Genomic DNA, 16,596 nt, shown 5'->3' with positions numbered 1-16,596 from the left:
ATTAATTCAATATGGGGATACGCATTACAAGGGGGGGTTAGTAATCTTTACAAGAAATAATATAGGGGAGGGGCTGAGGTGGACAACAACTAAAAAGAGAAAGACTTTTAGATTCTTTAGGGTTCATTTTGATTTGATTGATTTATTATTATTTTTTTTTTTTTTTTTTACATGAGCAGCACATATTTGAAAAATAACCAAAAATTGCATACTATTAAATATAATGAGATGTCTGGTATTAAATGGGAAGCCAAAAAGACCATTAATATTGCATTGATTAGATTAATTATAGATTTGTGTCAACACAATATGGATCAGAGACATTGCATGAGAAATTAAATAACATTCAAACTCAGGTTCTAAGAAGCTGTGAGTTGGCAATGCTATCCACTGCACAACTATACCATGCATGAGTCGATCGAGTTAATTTAATCTCTTCCTGTCAGCACTAACACCCTAGTGTCGTCTTGTCATCTTGTCGTTTTCTCACACAATTTTTTAATGCCACTATGATCATGTTAATAGCAGTCATTGGATCAAACTCACTCAACAGATTTTTTTATGTAAACCACACATATTCTTTTTTGTGTGTGTGTGTGAATGGGAGTGGCATAAATACAACTTAGCCCAAGAGTAGTGATATTTTCAAGTCCAACCTGGAGTTATACACACAATTAGAATCTGCAAATCAAGTTCAGTTTAGGGGGGTTTGAGCATATTTGAGACCAGAGGGAAATGAGAATGCTGATAAAGCAGCTAAATAAGTGGTTAGCCATGATAGAGTTGACATTGAAATACCAATAAGTAAAGCAGAAATTAAATTTCACATGGAAAGTAGTGGTGAGAAAATGCCGGCAGTTGGGAAAGCAAGAGAAATAACTGAAAGATGTTTTAACATTCAGAAGAAGGTTGGGCCAGGAAATGTAAGAGATAGGAACAGAAGAGAAGAAGTTATATTCACTAGTAATTAATGTGGTTTGAGAGAAATGTGTATTGACGAATTAAATCTAAAAATTCTACTACAGGATGAATAACAAAGGCTTACATTTAAGCACAACACACATTATTAAAGGATCCAGAGTTAGTGAAAAGAATATATACTAAAGTAAAAATACAACCTTGAAAACTAAAAGACCCACTCTATCCCTACTAAAGTGACTGATACAGCAGTGCTTTAGTCCTTTCTATAACTCTCTCACCTCCTTCAAATTTCATGGAAATACTATCAATAACATCAATCTTGTGGATGACTAACTACCCGAGCCAAACCTTTGCCATGACTCACGCCAGCATCATATTACGCAACATTGCACAAGCTAGAGTTCTGATGTTCAGAATAAGAGCATGATTACAAGTGTGATCTTGCTTTTATACAACAGTTCTATAAACAAAAGTACAGATGCACAAATAGCCCGACAGCCCATAGTAGCTTTAGTAACAGTTTCAATGTAAAACTGTTGCTAGAATTGGAAGAGCAAACAAGGAGTGATACAAACAGTGAAATGTACCAGTGCTGTTATAGTAAATATCAGCAATCTTGGAACAGTACTTGTCCAATTAAACTAGTGGACTGAGACTAACTGAAGAACTGAAGTTGCATTTCATTCTGGAACGTCCGATGTTTTCTATCCTCACTACTTCTGCATTGGATTTTGGCATAAATATGACATTGAATGTTGTTGGAAAATAGTGGATGACAAAAGTAGCTTTTTGTTCTTCTTTTATTAGGCGCCAACAATGAAACCTCTCTGCTAAACCTTATGTTTGTCATCATTATATTTCCCTCCCTCATATTCAATGCCATTGTAACTGCACTAGAAATATCCCCATGTGATGTCAGTGCTGCACACAACCTCAAACTTCTCACAGGAATAATGAAACTACAGCACCAACCAACAAATTAGCAAAAACACCACTAAGTACATCACAATATTTCAACATAAACATACAGGTGCATCTAAAAAAATTAGAATATCATGGAAAAGTTTATTTTTTTCTGTAATGTAATTCAAAAAGTGGAACTTTCCTATATTTTAGATTCATTACACAAAGTGAAATATTTCAAGCCATTTTTGTTTTAATCTTGATGATTACAGCTTACAGCTCATGGGAATTAAAAATCCAGTATCTCAAAATATTAGAATAAAGAATTTATAATACAGAAATGTAGACCTGAGAAGAGCTCTAATAAGCTAATTAACTCAAAACACCTGCAAAGGTTTCCTGAGCCTTTAATCTCTCAGTCTGGTTCAGTACACACAACCACAGTCATGGGGAAGATGAAAGTAAATGTTGCATTTCATTTGGAAATCAAGGTTCCAGAGTCTGGAGGAAGAGTGGAGAGGGACAGAATCCAAGTTGTTTGAAGTCCAATGTGAAGTTTCCACAGTCAGTGATGATTTGGGGTGCCATGTCATCTGCTGGTGTTGGCCCACTGTGTTTTCTCAAGTCAAGAGTCAATGTAGCATTTGCCAGGAGATTTTAGAGCACTTCATGCTCCCATCTGCTGACAAGCTTTATGGAGATGCTGATTTCCTTTTCCAGCAGGACTTGGCCCCTTCCACAGTGCCAGAACTACTAGTAACTGGTTTGCTGACCATGGTATTACTGTGCTTGATTGGCCAGCCAACTCTCCTGACCCGAACCCCATAGAGAATCTATGAGAGACACCAGAACCAACAATACAGACGAGCTGAAGGCCGCTATCAAAGCAACCTGGGCTTCCAGAACACCTCAGCAGTGCCACAGGCTGATCGCCTCCAGGTCACGCCACATTGATGCAGTAATTCCTGCACAAGGATTAAAACTCCGACCAAGTATTGAGTGCATAAATTAACACACTTTTCAGAAGGTCGACATTTCTGTATTATAAATTCTTTATTCTAATATTTTGAGATACAGGATGTTTATTTCCATGAGCTGTAAACTGTAATCATCAAGATTAAAACAAACAAACAAAAAAGGCTTGAATTATATTTCGCTTTATGTGTAATGAATATAGAAAATATGAAAGGTCCACTTTTTGAATTAAATTACGCGGGGGGTAATGGATTTTTCCACGATATTCAAATTTTTTGAGATGCACCTGTATTTAAGGTTTTAGAATGTGGACGTTTCTTTTAAGCAAAAGGGGAAAAGTACAAGTCGTGATGCGTATCTACACTCCAGTGCAGTAGGTGGCAGTAATACGCATAGCGTACGACGTCAAGAAGAAGAAGAAAAAAATTAGGAAGAAGAACTCCGTGACGCTCTCACTTGGCATGTGCTTTTTCTCCCTGTATGAACTGTTTTGGTTTTAAGCTACTGCTTTGTAATTTAAAATTATGTCATCTGTCACAGCTGACGGAGATTGTAACGATATAACTGTACCATTGGTAAGCGAATAAACACGTTCAGATCTCTACTGCTAACATCTGTATCTCTGACTAACTAATGTTTCATTATTGTTTTAGTTTGATCAGTCACGCAATAATAATAATAATAATAATAATAATAATAATAATAATAATAATAATAATTATGGAGATCAGGTTATTTAAAAGTATAAATAAGTTATTCGCGTGAAAGTCAGAATTTTGTAACATTATTATTGCTGTATTATTCTTTATTATTATTATTATTCTTTATTATTATTATTATTATTATTATTATTATTTATTATTATTATTATTATTATTATTAAAACTAAATATAAAATGATATATAAGTAAATATGGCTAAATCATAAACAGGATCCTGTATAGTGCATCTATATACAGTGGATATAAAAAGTCTCCACACTCTTGGCAGGTTTTCTGATGTAAAAAAAAAAAAATTTAATATATATAAATAATGTTGGAACCTTTCCCACCTTTTACTGTGAATGTACAACCTATAAATTGAAGTAAAAAACAATCAGATCATTTTAGGGGGAAAAATAAAAATGTACAATATATAAATATAAATGTGCACACCACTAAATTAATTTTAACCTTTAGATTTGATCACGGTATTCAGTCTTTTTTAGTAAGAATCATTGAATCAATTTGGCATGTCTAACTTTGTCAGATTGATTGGGCGTTTCCACAGCCCTCTTCAGGTTACCCCACAGATTTTTGATTGGATTTAGATCTACAATAGACTCTGGCTGGGCCATTCCAAAACCTTGATCTTGTTTTGGTGAAGCCATTCCTTTGTTGATCTAGAGGTTTGTTTTGGGTCATTGTCATGCTGAAAGGTGAAATTCTTCTTCATAATGAATCTTTATTGTCACATATGCACAATGAAATTCTTTTCTTCGCATAACCCAGCATGTAAGGGGACTGGGACAGAGCACAAGGTATAGCGCCCCTGGAGCAGAGAGGGTTAAGAGAGCAGAGAGGGTTAAGAGAGCACTGTGGGGCTCAGGCACCCCACAGTGGGGGCTTGGCAGTGCTGGGGCTTGAACCCCCGACCTTCCGAGCAGTAACCCAGAGCCTTAACCGCTAGACCACCAGGCTTCTGTCTTGTCACCCTACCCCATAGCCCAGAGATATGTTGCCACATGTAGGGAGCAACCAGTACTTTCCAGAAATTGCTGCAATACTTTTAATGTTTCTGTTGGCCTCTTGGCAGCTTCTCCTGATATTCTAATCAATTTTAGAGGGAAGTTCTGTACTTAGTAGTGTCACTATTGTGCCATCTTATCTCCACTTGTTGAATATTGTCTTTATAGTGTTCCATGGTATATCCAGTGCCTTGGAATTTTTTTTTAACCCTCTCCTGAGTGATCTTTTTCAACAGTGGGATCCAGTACCAGCTTTGTAAGCTGTTTGGCTTTTCCGGTTTGATGTTACCAAGAAGATGTCAGGAAAATCCTATAGTAACAGCTGTACTTTATTTGGGGGTAATCAGTCACTTTAATTGATGGCAGGTGTATACTAGTTAGTATTTAACATGAATTTGAATGTGATTGGTTGATTCTGAACACTGCCACATTCCCAATTATAAAAAGGTGTTCACACTAATGCAACCTGTGTATTGGACTGTTTTTTGTTGTTTTTCTTTTTCCCCATAAAACATTTTAATTGTCACTTAATTTTATATGTTGCAATTTCACAATAAAGATGGGAAAAGGTTCTGACATGATTTAACTTGGGTTTATGTATGAATAGGAATAGGCAGCTATTTTTTACAACTACTAAAATGTAATTTATTATTTACAGGATAAGGAGCATCCACGTGTCCTTATCCCTGAGCTGTGCAGACTTTTCTATCAGCTCGGATGGGTGACAGGAACAGGAGGTGGAATAAGCCTTAGACATGGGTTGGTCATACCATTCTTACTGAAATAATAGTTTGGAATATAGTTATACATTTTTACACACTTTTGAAGTAAATATATCTGTGGAAATATGTGTTTGTAACAGGGACCACATTTATATCGCCCCGTCTGGAGTTCAGAAGGAAAGAATACAGGTAAGTGATTTCTTTCTTTGTCAGTTTTTAAATATTCCTACCTTATATTCTCATTATGTTCCTCTAAAAACCTGGAACATAATCGTAATACCTTTACTGGTGTCTGCTCAAGCTTTCTTTCATTCAGTCTTTCATGTGGTATTTTACTGATACGCTTCTTTTAGTATAGGATTCCACAGATTATTTCCCTGAAAATTGTATTAAATCTCAGATGCAGTTCTAATGTTCCTGAGATTTTCACTCGGGCCTGGGTTCAGCTTTATTATTGCACAAAACTGTGTGAACGGAGATGTTATAGAGCAATAATTAATGAGAGGGGGATTATTTATGAAGTTGATTATTTTTCAATAACAGCACAAGCTTTTTTCCTCCTTTACAACACAATTTACCAAAGCTAACCTTTTTTTAGTATGTCTAAACATTTGATTTGTAATACATTAAAAAAAAATACATTTATAGTTATTTTTAATGATGTGGAATATCTCAAAAAAGTTAGTTTCTCTCATCGCTTATGTTATTAAGATTTTTTTCCTCACACCCTTGAAGTTAATTAGACAAAAACAAAAAAAACACACACAGCTTATATATAGTGTTACCTAGAAACCACAAAGTGCAAACTCCTTCATCCTGACGACTTTCCAGTGGTGGAAAAGTTACAGCTTTGTTTTGTTTTTTTTTAAATCCGTTTATGCAACATGTCTGACATACAAGCCCCTGTGTTAACTGTTGCTATAGAAACGTAATGTATTGGAACAAGCACATTAACATATACCTTGCAGCTGACACCTCTGTCAGAGCTGTGCTGTTATAGAATATTAATCAACATCTGCTGACCAATTAGAATTGAAAATTTAACAGCGCTGTGGCATAACTACATTATACATAACTACATAGCAGTATTATACAACATCACTGCTGTTTGTCTGCAGCCAGAGGACATGTTTGTGTGTGACATTGAGGAGCAGGACATCAGCACCCCTCCTGCATGCAAGAAACTAAAGAAGAGCCAGTGCACACCGCTGTTCATGAATGCGTATACCATGAGGGGTGAGAGTATACACAGACACACACGATCCTTAGATTGCTTACTTTTTTGGTATGTTGAAAGCTCTTTGATCTTCACTATGTGCAGGAGCCCACGCCGTCATTCATACACACTCAAAGTCTGCTGTCATGGCCACTTTGCTGTTTCCTGGCAAGGAGTTTCGCATCACACACCAAGAGATGATCAAGGGGATTTGCAAAGGAAACTCGGGTTCAAATTTCAGGTTGGAATACTCTCTGTGGTATAGTATGTTTTGTAATAATGTAAATTTTGCGAATGTTCCATTGACCTAGTTAGTGTGTAAAAGTATAAAATGTCACAAAGACGAAACTCACAGGAATGTGAGAACAGTGAAAGATGGGCATTATACATTTAAAGCAAGATTTTATATTAAAGACACTGACAACTTGCAAAGTTTTACACCGTTCCTAAACAGCTTATTATAAGACATGACACAAAAGGCATTTCATCCCTAGATTTTATGAGAAATTGTTATCTATTTAAAACAACAGCAACAAAAAAACAGAGATCACAGAGCTTAAGACAGTAAAACAGCCATCCTGTACAGCTGTTGCCTAGAGATGCTGCCTGAGGCAGAATTATATGTTAGAGGAGATACAGATGTTAATGTAGCACCAGTTTGATTTGTATGTTATTTTTTAAAAGATGTATGAGGTGATGGGGTTGAGTCAAATGAAATATATATATTTTTATTTTGAATTGTTTATTTCAAACAGGTGTTACAAAAGTGTAACAAGTTTAAGATTGCCATAGCAGGTGCGAGTAGTACATTTTTGCTTTTGCGACTACAACTCTAATGTGCTGTTTCTCTAATTTATCACACTTTTAATGTATTCGTTTGACTCACCCTTGTGCAAAAAAGCAAAAATGTATCACGCTTTTAGCTTACTCAATCAATCACCACATCTCTGACAATCACTAAAATAAATTTGCCACTGAGAAAACAGTGAAAAACCTGTTTATTTGAGTAGCAATGGTGGTAAGTACTAAATGATAGCTTTTACATATCAACAGTGGCTAGATGTGCTTATAATCTTTTAATAAGCTGATTGAAAAAAAAATCATACCGATCAGCCATAACATTAAAAACATCTGCTTACCTGTAAGTTGCGATGTGGGGCCTCCATGGATCAGATTTGTTTGCCCAGCACATCCCATTGATGCGCGATGGAATTGAGATCTCGAGAATTTGGAGGCCAAGTCAACACCTTGAACTCTGTCATGTTCCTCAAACCATTTCTGAACAATTTTTGTAGTTTCATCATACTATTTCTATCGTATCACATCATCAATAAACGGCAGTGTCCCAGCTCCAATGGCAGCCATACATGCCCATGCCATAACACTGCCTCCAGATGTTTGATAGATGAGGTGGTATGCTTTGTGGTATGCCTTTTTTTTTTAACAAGAGCCCTCACTTTCCTTCTCCATACTTTTCTCTTCCCATCATTCTGGTTCAAGAACTGGTCATGCTTATTTTATTTTATTTATTTATATTTTTTAAACCAAAGTCTAATCTAGAATTTCTGTTCTTGAGTGTTACCAGTGGTTTGCATCCTGAGGTAAACCAACTGTATTTACATTCATGAAAGCGCCTCTTGATTGTAGACTTTTATAATGATACGCCTACCTCCTCCAGAGTGTTCTTGACTTGGCTAGATTTTGTGAAGGGGTTTTTCTTCAACAAGGAAAGAATTCTGCGACCATCCTCTTTAGTTGTCTTCTGTGATCTTCCAGGCCTTTTGCTGTTGTTGAGCATATGAGTGCATTCCTTCTTTTTAAGAATGTCCCAAATTGTTGATTTGGCCACTCCTAAAGTATCTCCTGATAGGTCTGTTTTGTTTTGTGAGCTTAATGATGCCCTCCTTGGATATTGAGAGCTCCAATGACAGCTACCAAATGCAAATTCAATGTTTGGCAACAACTCTACACCTTTTCTGTTCTTAATTCAGAAACAGGCCAAACCTGGCCATGAAACTGCTTATCCGTCTATCAATTACTTTTGAGCCTGTGAAAATGGAGGGACTTGGTAAAAAAATGGCTGTAATTCCTAAATGGTTAATGCAATTTTTTTGTAAATCCCCCTTGAATTAAAGCTGAAAGTCTACACTTCAATCACACCTTGATTACTTAATTTCAAATCCATTGCGGTGGTGTACCGAGGTGAAATAACGAAAATTGTGTCACTGTCCAAATACTGTCCTATAGTCTGTGTATATAGACAGACCTCAATCAGAATCAGAATGGAGTAAACTGATTGAGACCAAACCGAATAAAATTTGTACCCGATTGGACTAGGGTAATTATTCTAATAATCCATTATATATAAGAATAATAGTCATGTAAAACTTTGTGTCGGATTATTTTCATTATCAGAATCTTCATGTACGTTTGAGTCACGATGTGCACCTTTAAAGCGCAGTAAATAATAAACAATTATATAAATAAATATATTATATAAATAATTGTGAGGTTGGATTGGTACCAAACTAACACTTTGAGGCAAATGCAGGAGGGGAATTGACCTCAGTAAAGGTCAGCATTTAATATTTGGCAGAAGTTCAGTCAGGATGCAGAACTTGCATGTGGTACAAAAAAGGGGTAAAAATGTTTTGATTAAATTGTTTTTTTTGGATTAATTTCTTATTAATTTTTTTGGTGCTATTCCTAATGGCCTTTAATACCAGTGGCATTAGAAGGCAGGTAAAGGCGTTGTACTGTGTATCTGTTTTATCAATAGATGATTTGTGCATTTTCAACAACCAGAGACCTTGTTCCTGAATCTTGGGTAAGTATGAAATTCTGAGCAACTATGTTGCGGTCACAATCTCTTCTTCCAAGTTTCAAACCATTCTTAAATGTCTCATTATAAGACATGACACAAAGGCCAGTAAATCAGCATTCTTACCCATTACATTCTGCCTTCAGTTGAGTGTGTCTCCATTGGGTAAGTGTTGACTCACAGACAGAAGTAGCCCTTTTCAAACAGAAGTTCAGTTGGTAGCGCGTCTTGAAATTCTGGGCTTAAATGTGCAAATTTAGGGTCCATGGATTGATCTTTTGCACCACATTGTTGTTTGATCATCTTCTATAAGACTGTTAAATGTCGCATGGGTAAAGAACAAAAGAATTGCTGAGGCTGCGTTCTGTTTTTATCTTTCAAAGCTGCGGAAATCAATCAGGCACTGGATTTGCAATTTTAATGCAGCTCAAATAGTTTTTTGATATTCCTTATTTTGTTAGATCTGTATGTCTGTAAGGGCAGTGTGTAGCGTTGCCGCCTCGTAGCTCCAGGGTCCCTGCTTCAAACCTGAGCTTGGGCTGCTATTCATGTGGAGTTTCTCATGTTCACCCCATGTCTGTGTGATTATTATTTTGGTTCTCCAGTTTCCTACCACTTACCAAAAACATGCCCGTGGGTGGATTGGCTACTCAGTTGCCCCAAGGTGTGAGTGGACATTCATGTGAAAATTATAAGCATGGAAATTATTGGCTTTTTTGACATATTTGGACAAACAAACATTTGGTCATCTTTGAAACAGGGCCTATTAATGAAGTTGATATATTTGAACAAAACCACAAGGAAAATTAGCTTTTTCAAACATTTATTCAACAGAATACATTATTCCACGCATGGTCACAGAATATTCGAATCATCTCCAAATGAATCGACTCCGTTTTACTTGTGTAAAAGTAGCCATCTCTCTGAAAATCCATACCAGGTTTTGAATGTTACCTTGCAGTGACAGACACTTGCGCTGGTCAAGCTTGGCAAATGGTTCAGCAAGCCCTAGCTACTTGGTTTTTCAAAAAAAAATTAATTATGTTTCTAAAAGCTGCTGAATGGATTCATTTGGAGACTGTCCAACTCAGAAATCCTCTGAGACAGGCAGGCAATGCAAAATAAAATTTGAGATTAGGAAAAAGTGTGTGAGTGTGGGGGGTTGGGGGGTTGGGGGGGGGGTGGTGTTGGGATAAAACTTAGATTTTGAAATGTAGGGGGCTGTATATAATGGCTCCTACGCCCATGGTCTGACCTGTTTTTTGTTCATTTAAATTGTAAAAATTACTACAAAATGTCAATTTTAGAGGTCATTTGATAGAGGTGTATCGACTTTATTAATATGCACTGTTTCAAAGAGGATCAGATGTTTGCTTGTCCAAATATGTAAAAAAAAAAAATTATAATAATAATAAATAAAATTCCATGGGGTGTACTTATTTTTTCACATGATTGTATGTGTGCATGGTTTTCTGCAGTAGACTGGTGTCCCATTCACAGTTTATTCATGGTTTGCACCCAGTGTGCCTGGGATAGGCTCCGGAACCACCATGACTCTGACCAGGATAAACCAGAATAAATTGACACCTTACACATGGGGAATTCAGATGCAAAAGAATAGGAACAGCATTGATTGAAGAAATGTGTTTTTATTGCAGATTTTTAATCTGAGTTGAGTCAGCCAGTGACTTGGTGAACATTCATTCCAAACCCTTGATTGTGTTCTATTCCTGTCTATTGTACCCTTACAGTAGTTTTCAACTTCTATTAATCTTTAATAATAGTAAATCTGAATTTTGCAACTCTAAAATTATTGTCTAAACTTTGAAACAATTAAATAAGTTACTAAAATGGTCCTTTATTGTGCTTTTTATGACTTTAGTCATCATACAAGACTATAAGAATAAAGAACGTAACCAGCAGCATAGCCACTTGTTCACTCATTTAAGAGGAATCACCATGTTGAAATATCAGACTGCGCTCATCCGTGCAGTCTAATAGTAAATTCAAGTACAAAGGGGAGCTTAGATCCTGTGGAGTCATGCTATTAACAAAGGAAATAAAAACCTCTCAGCAGACTGCACTGAACACTGCACTGAATATACTTTCACAGGCTCAAAACAACCACAGCTGCATGTTGGCTTTCACGATTTGTTCGTTTGTGCTTCAAGGTACGACGAGACGTTGGTGGTGCCTATCATAGAGAACACACCAGAGGAGAAGGACCTGAAGGAACGCATGGCCAGAGCTATGGAGGAGTACCCAGATTCCTGTGCTGTGCTCGTCAGACGGCATGGAGTGTACGTGTGGGGAGAGAGCTGGGAAAAAGCCAAGACTATGTGAGATACCAGACCATACACTGAATATATTACTAATTTCTGCAGGTTTTCACACTGAATTTGTTGACTAAGAGCCTGAAGGGAAATGTTGCTAAAGAGTTGTGCTGTTGTCATTTATTTGGGTTTCGAGGTAATTACGCAAGCAGCGGGGGTGGAAAAAATAATAACTCCTTTATCCAGTTCTGTATAGTTATAGGAATAATTAAGGCACTACTGTTGGAATACATTGGAAATCTATCAGGTTTGATTAGAATCAGCTCTTCCCAGTAGTAAGTGAACCTGACAGTGCACAGCTACTAACGGCACAATTCCAAGGAAACTGCTGAGATTCTTAGATAAATAGTTACAGAGTAGTTTCCAAAACATAGAGAGCAGTAAAAGTGTTCAAAAGTTGTACTACAAAAGTCAGAAAGGGTTAGAAATGAGATGCTTTGCTACACCATGAAACAAACGCCTTTCAGTATTCTGGATGAAAAAATATATAAGTTTTTTCCTTCTATTAAACATCCAGCTGCAAAAAGAATTCTGGATATCTTTTGAATTTATTACAACAGCAGTGAGTTTTTAATAAACTCACATATCATTATAGAAATGCTTTTTAAAGAAATGTTAGGGTCTCGTTTACTTGCCATTTTCTCTCAGCTATGGTTTGAGGGATTAACATAGTTGACAGTTTAAATGTATTTTCATAAAATGTCAGTGGTTAGGTTACTTTTACTTCTATAGAGTTCCAAAGAGTAAACATTCTCATCATTAGATCTGCATCAGAGTGTGTGAGTATGAGCTGCACATGGCTGATCCAACCACCAAATGGGGCGTATTTGGCTGTAATCACTGCTGCCAGCATGGATGTAATTAGATATTGAGCAAGAGGCGCAATTACCTTTTTACACAATAGTTTCCTTTTCCATAACATTTGTAAAATAATGAACATTATTGAGTTGTGCTATGTGTTCAGTAGTGCTGTTTTCAGTAGTGTATGCTGATGGATGTGACAGCATTATAGATAATAATTTGGTGTCTTTTTCACGCTGCCTCACTCACCCTGTATAATCATCTCTCCCTTTTTTCCAGGTGTGAATGTTATGACTACCTGTTTGACATTGCTGTGCAGATGAAGCAGTGTGGTTTAGACCCATCCGCACTTCCCACTGAAGCTAAAGGCATTATTTAATCTGACTCATTGATGACGTCTGGATGACGCTTGCTTTTTCTTTGGAGAAGCAGACAATGAGGAACACAGTGAATACTGTTAATCAGAAAAGATTCAGTTTTCACCAATCAGATATCAGCTGGCGTGATGCGTGATACTTTGTCACAAATGTAATTATGAATATTTCATAATTAAGGATAATAAAACAATATCTGATTTACTGTGTGTTCACAGCAGCCTGTAAACGATACAAACGATAGAAGGGCATCCTTTTGAATTTTTGTTTATGTTTTTACTATTGGTTCAAAAGCTAAAATAATGGCTTGTTCCATTATGTCATGTACCTAATATATGAATTCACCACATCATTAAAGGAAATACAATTTGGAAATTCTTGTCGTCATTAAAGAAAATGATGTGTGAATTTCTAAGAATGAAGGGAGTATGAAGGGTTTTCTGCTACACACCAAACCCTTTATCCTATTAAAGCATTTCATACTGACAATGGCTGGTTTCTTGAAATAAGCTTTTAATGCTGACTCACTGCTAGACTGCTTGTTGCAGATTTTCTTCTTTCTTTAAAAAGTCAGTCTTTTTCTTAGGCTTTATATAAACCTGGAGTGACCCAGTTGATCCTCATTGGCTCCCTTGGCATTGATGTGCCGTGTACGACATGTTCCTTTGCGTAGGATTCTGTCGGCAATTGATTTTTTCGAATGTGGTCGGTTGGTGATTTGGACTTGACGCAGTGTCACACAATACAAATGAATTTTTTTTCATCCACAAGGTGTCAGTGTAGTCCTAAAACCCATATAGGAGCGCCTATGAGATTAGAAAATGCACAGTGCTAGGGAACATTCATATTCACATTATCCAGGTTTAATAAGTCTGCTCTGTATATTGAAGATGCTGTCGAACTCATGATAAATGAAGCGTGAGGTGGTGAGGGACTAAACGACGACTTCTTTTTCTTGATAGATTCAGCGACAAGTTGCTCCGTGGAGCCAGTCTTTGTTCTATTGCCTTCCGGTTTCCACTGCTACCGTTCCCCCATCCATTTGAATGAACATTATTCCCGGAGGTGCCATAACTCGCAGGCTGCCCACGCTGGCTGGAGACTGCTAGGCTCAGCTGATTCAACCCCACTGTGACTACTCTCATCCTATCCTTCCTGAGTGTGGGCATACCTGCTGAGCAACGGCAAGACAAATCACCGCCAATTCCTTCTGGAGTTGTTTATTCTAGTCTTGTTCATTCCGGAAAACTCAAATTCTGGTGTGTAAACACGTGATGAAAGCTGGCACCTTGGCATTTAAGGATAAGGCCAGTGTTGACCAGCTGTTCGAAGCAGTCTGAGAGCATCACTGAGAGAGCTCTGACCCGTAATAATGTGCTGCCATCCATGTATTTGTAAATGTAGTGACTGATGATTTGCTAGTCAGTTTAAAGGCGCATACAAGTATGTGTAATTCACAATTCAATAAGTTCACAACAAATATTGTTGTTTCTTGACAATGTGCTGAACAGTGATGGATCTGGTTTGGCTATGTCTCCGATTTACTGAAGCTTCATGGTAGCTTTGGCTTTACAGGCTTGTGCAGTATTGATTTTTCCTTCCTGGTGATTTTTTTTTTATTTTTTTTATGGTAAATAAACAATTTAATTATCCAGACCAGAAAACAAGCATTTCAACCATTTCAGGTTTAAGGAGGGTACAGAATGGGTGTAGTAATATTACTAGCAGTGCAGTCAGGAACTGCTTGCTGGCAGTGGCAATAGTGAAATCTCAGTTGGATGCTGATTCTGCAGTAATTCAAAGTGAACAGACAAAAAACATAACAGAATGTTTTCATTAGAATCCTTTTGCAAATTGCAGATATTTTCTCAAGTTTGTTGCTCAACACATTTGAAATCTGACCAACACAGGAGAGAGAGAGAAAAAAAAAAACCCAGCATATTTAATCACTTTCTAATGATCATCACCATTATTATTTTTCATAAAATGTTAAATACAGTACCGTCTTTTAGGCCCAAATTTTCATCCTTTTTCCTCTTTTAACCATTATTGGCTGATATTTTTTAGTGAAATATCTAATAAACATAGTTAACTAATGTTAAACTATGCACAGTACTTGTCTAATGTTAGCTAAGTCAAACATCCTATACTGATACTGAACAATGATGATTTATTTTGTATTAATAATCTCAAAATATTGTCCAATTATCTTGACAGAAAGCAATGCCAGTAAAGATTGTGAGATGGGTTAAGGGGGCAGGGCTTCCAGGCGGTGTCATTTAATATCAGAGAGTTCTAACTATCTGCACAAATCATTCCTGATTCATATGCTGATTGGCTCATCTCCTGTTTTATCGGGAGAAAAAGACAGCTCTTCTGGGATATTTTTCAGTGATGACTCATACTAGCATACGTCGAGGTTAAATTGTGGAGCTTCTACAGAAAATGTGTAAAGGCTGGCAGATCTGGTAATATAATCGGAGTGAATATCACTGGATATTGTGGCAGTGTAAAATCGCGTAGAGACGATTAAATTGTTATATCGCACAAACCTATGACTTTACTATCCATCAATCTTTATTGCTCCTCATGCTGAAAAACGACAGCAACTGACTACAAATGCAAATGCCACATATAAAATCAGCATTGTAGGTTTTAATGGTCTTCTGTTGTATAAAAAAGCATCAACAAAATGCTGACTAAGAATAAACTAAACAGACAGTTGTGCAATTACCTCAAGTTATTAGTTTCACCCAATATATATTCAAATACCCTCAGACCTAAGTGGAATGAGATGGAGCATAAAGATAAACACAAACCGACCAATTACTTGGTCTGCACTATAAATATGCACATACGCATCCAGTGCATACTTTCAGTGGACAGTACCTTAAATCAGCAGATCAGATGTCCGAACAGGCTGTAATTATAGGCTTTCAGTTCCACTAATTAACCCAGCTAATTCATGTGTGCTTTTCGCACTGAAGGAAGTTGCTATGTTAATGTGTGACTCACAGCAGGAAGCTGTGATGTCGTCGAGGGCAATTTCCTTCCACTTTGTGCACGGCACATTTGAAATCAAGGTTCTAGGACCCAGTGTGAGCATTTCAGGTGCTTCACTCCTGATTACAATTTTAGATGCAAAGCACCTCAAAGACCTGTATACTTTCACTCACTTGCATCCAACGAGCACTGTGTATCAGGGATGCAGAGTCTTGTGGCACAGTAAAATAGAAGGGAGCATGGGCAGGGGAAAAACTATACATTTGTCCATACCACTTATCATACACAGGGTCATGGGGGAACCTGGAGCCTATCCAAGGGAACTCAGGGCACGCGTCTCATGCCAACCAAAAGCATGGCATAATTGTACATACATTCAAACACTACTGACAGTTTGCAAATGCCAGTCAGCATACAGCATATGCCTTTGGATTGGGAGAGGAAACCAGAGTACCTAGAGGAAACCTCCGAAGCACAGGGAGAACATGCAAAGTCCTCCCCCATATACATTTGTAAAAAAAAAAAAATAATAATAATGCAGAAAATCGTTGAGTAAATGGTTGAGTGAGCATTAGACAGTGCTAAACCAAATGGATAAGGTAAAAATAGCCAGTCCACTATTTTTAACAACACAGTATACAGGATTACATTAGCCATATAGTAGAATGTTCATGCAATCAAGGACAGTTAAAAAATCAAATCAGTGGCTTCACTGCTTTGTTGCTGCAGCAAGTTGACAGCTGCAGTATCACCACTGATGTAACATCAACCTGACGATCACAAGGAAATAGAGAGAAATGG

General features: G+C 37.1%; 1 protein-coding gene across 3 annotated transcripts; it reads left to right on the top strand.

Moving 5' to 3' along the window:
* Positions 1–3,217: 3,217 nt before the first annotated feature.
* On the top strand, positions 3,218–14,713 carry apip (APAF1 interacting protein). 3 transcript variants are annotated; one of them, XR_008384945.1, is made up of 8 exons: positions 4,537–4,864; positions 5,184–5,284; positions 5,388–5,436; positions 6,366–6,483; positions 6,569–6,704; positions 11,456–11,623; positions 12,698–12,946; positions 13,755–14,713. XR_008384945.1 is itself a non-coding variant. In XM_053617222.1 (7 exons), the coding sequence occupies exons 1-7, from the start codon at positions 3,324–3,326 to the stop codon at positions 12,795–12,797; spliced, it is 723 nt and encodes a 240-aa protein (XP_053473197.1). In that variant the 5' UTR covers positions 3,218–3,323; the 3' UTR covers positions 12,798–13,163. The 3 variants fall into 3 exon arrangements, 2 of the variants coding, with proteins under 2 accessions (XP_053473197.1, XP_053473196.1); XM_053617222.1 differs by lacking the exons at positions 4,537–4,864; positions 13,755–14,713 and adding an exon at positions 3,218–3,374 and having other exon boundaries at positions 12,698–13,163; XM_053617221.1 differs by lacking the exon at positions 13,755–14,713 and having other exon boundaries at positions 12,698–13,163.
* The last annotated feature ends 1,883 nt before the right edge of the window (positions 14,714–16,596 follow it).

The sequence above is a fragment of the Ictalurus furcatus genome, chromosome 27 (assembly GCF_023375685.1).
Source record: "Ictalurus furcatus strain D&B chromosome 27, Billie_1.0, whole genome shotgun sequence".
Lineage (NCBI taxonomy): Eukaryota > Metazoa > Chordata > Actinopteri > Siluriformes > Ictaluridae > Ictalurus > Ictalurus furcatus.
Note: the sequence above shows the minus strand (reverse complement) of the source record. Positions and strands in the feature narration are given on the sequence as shown.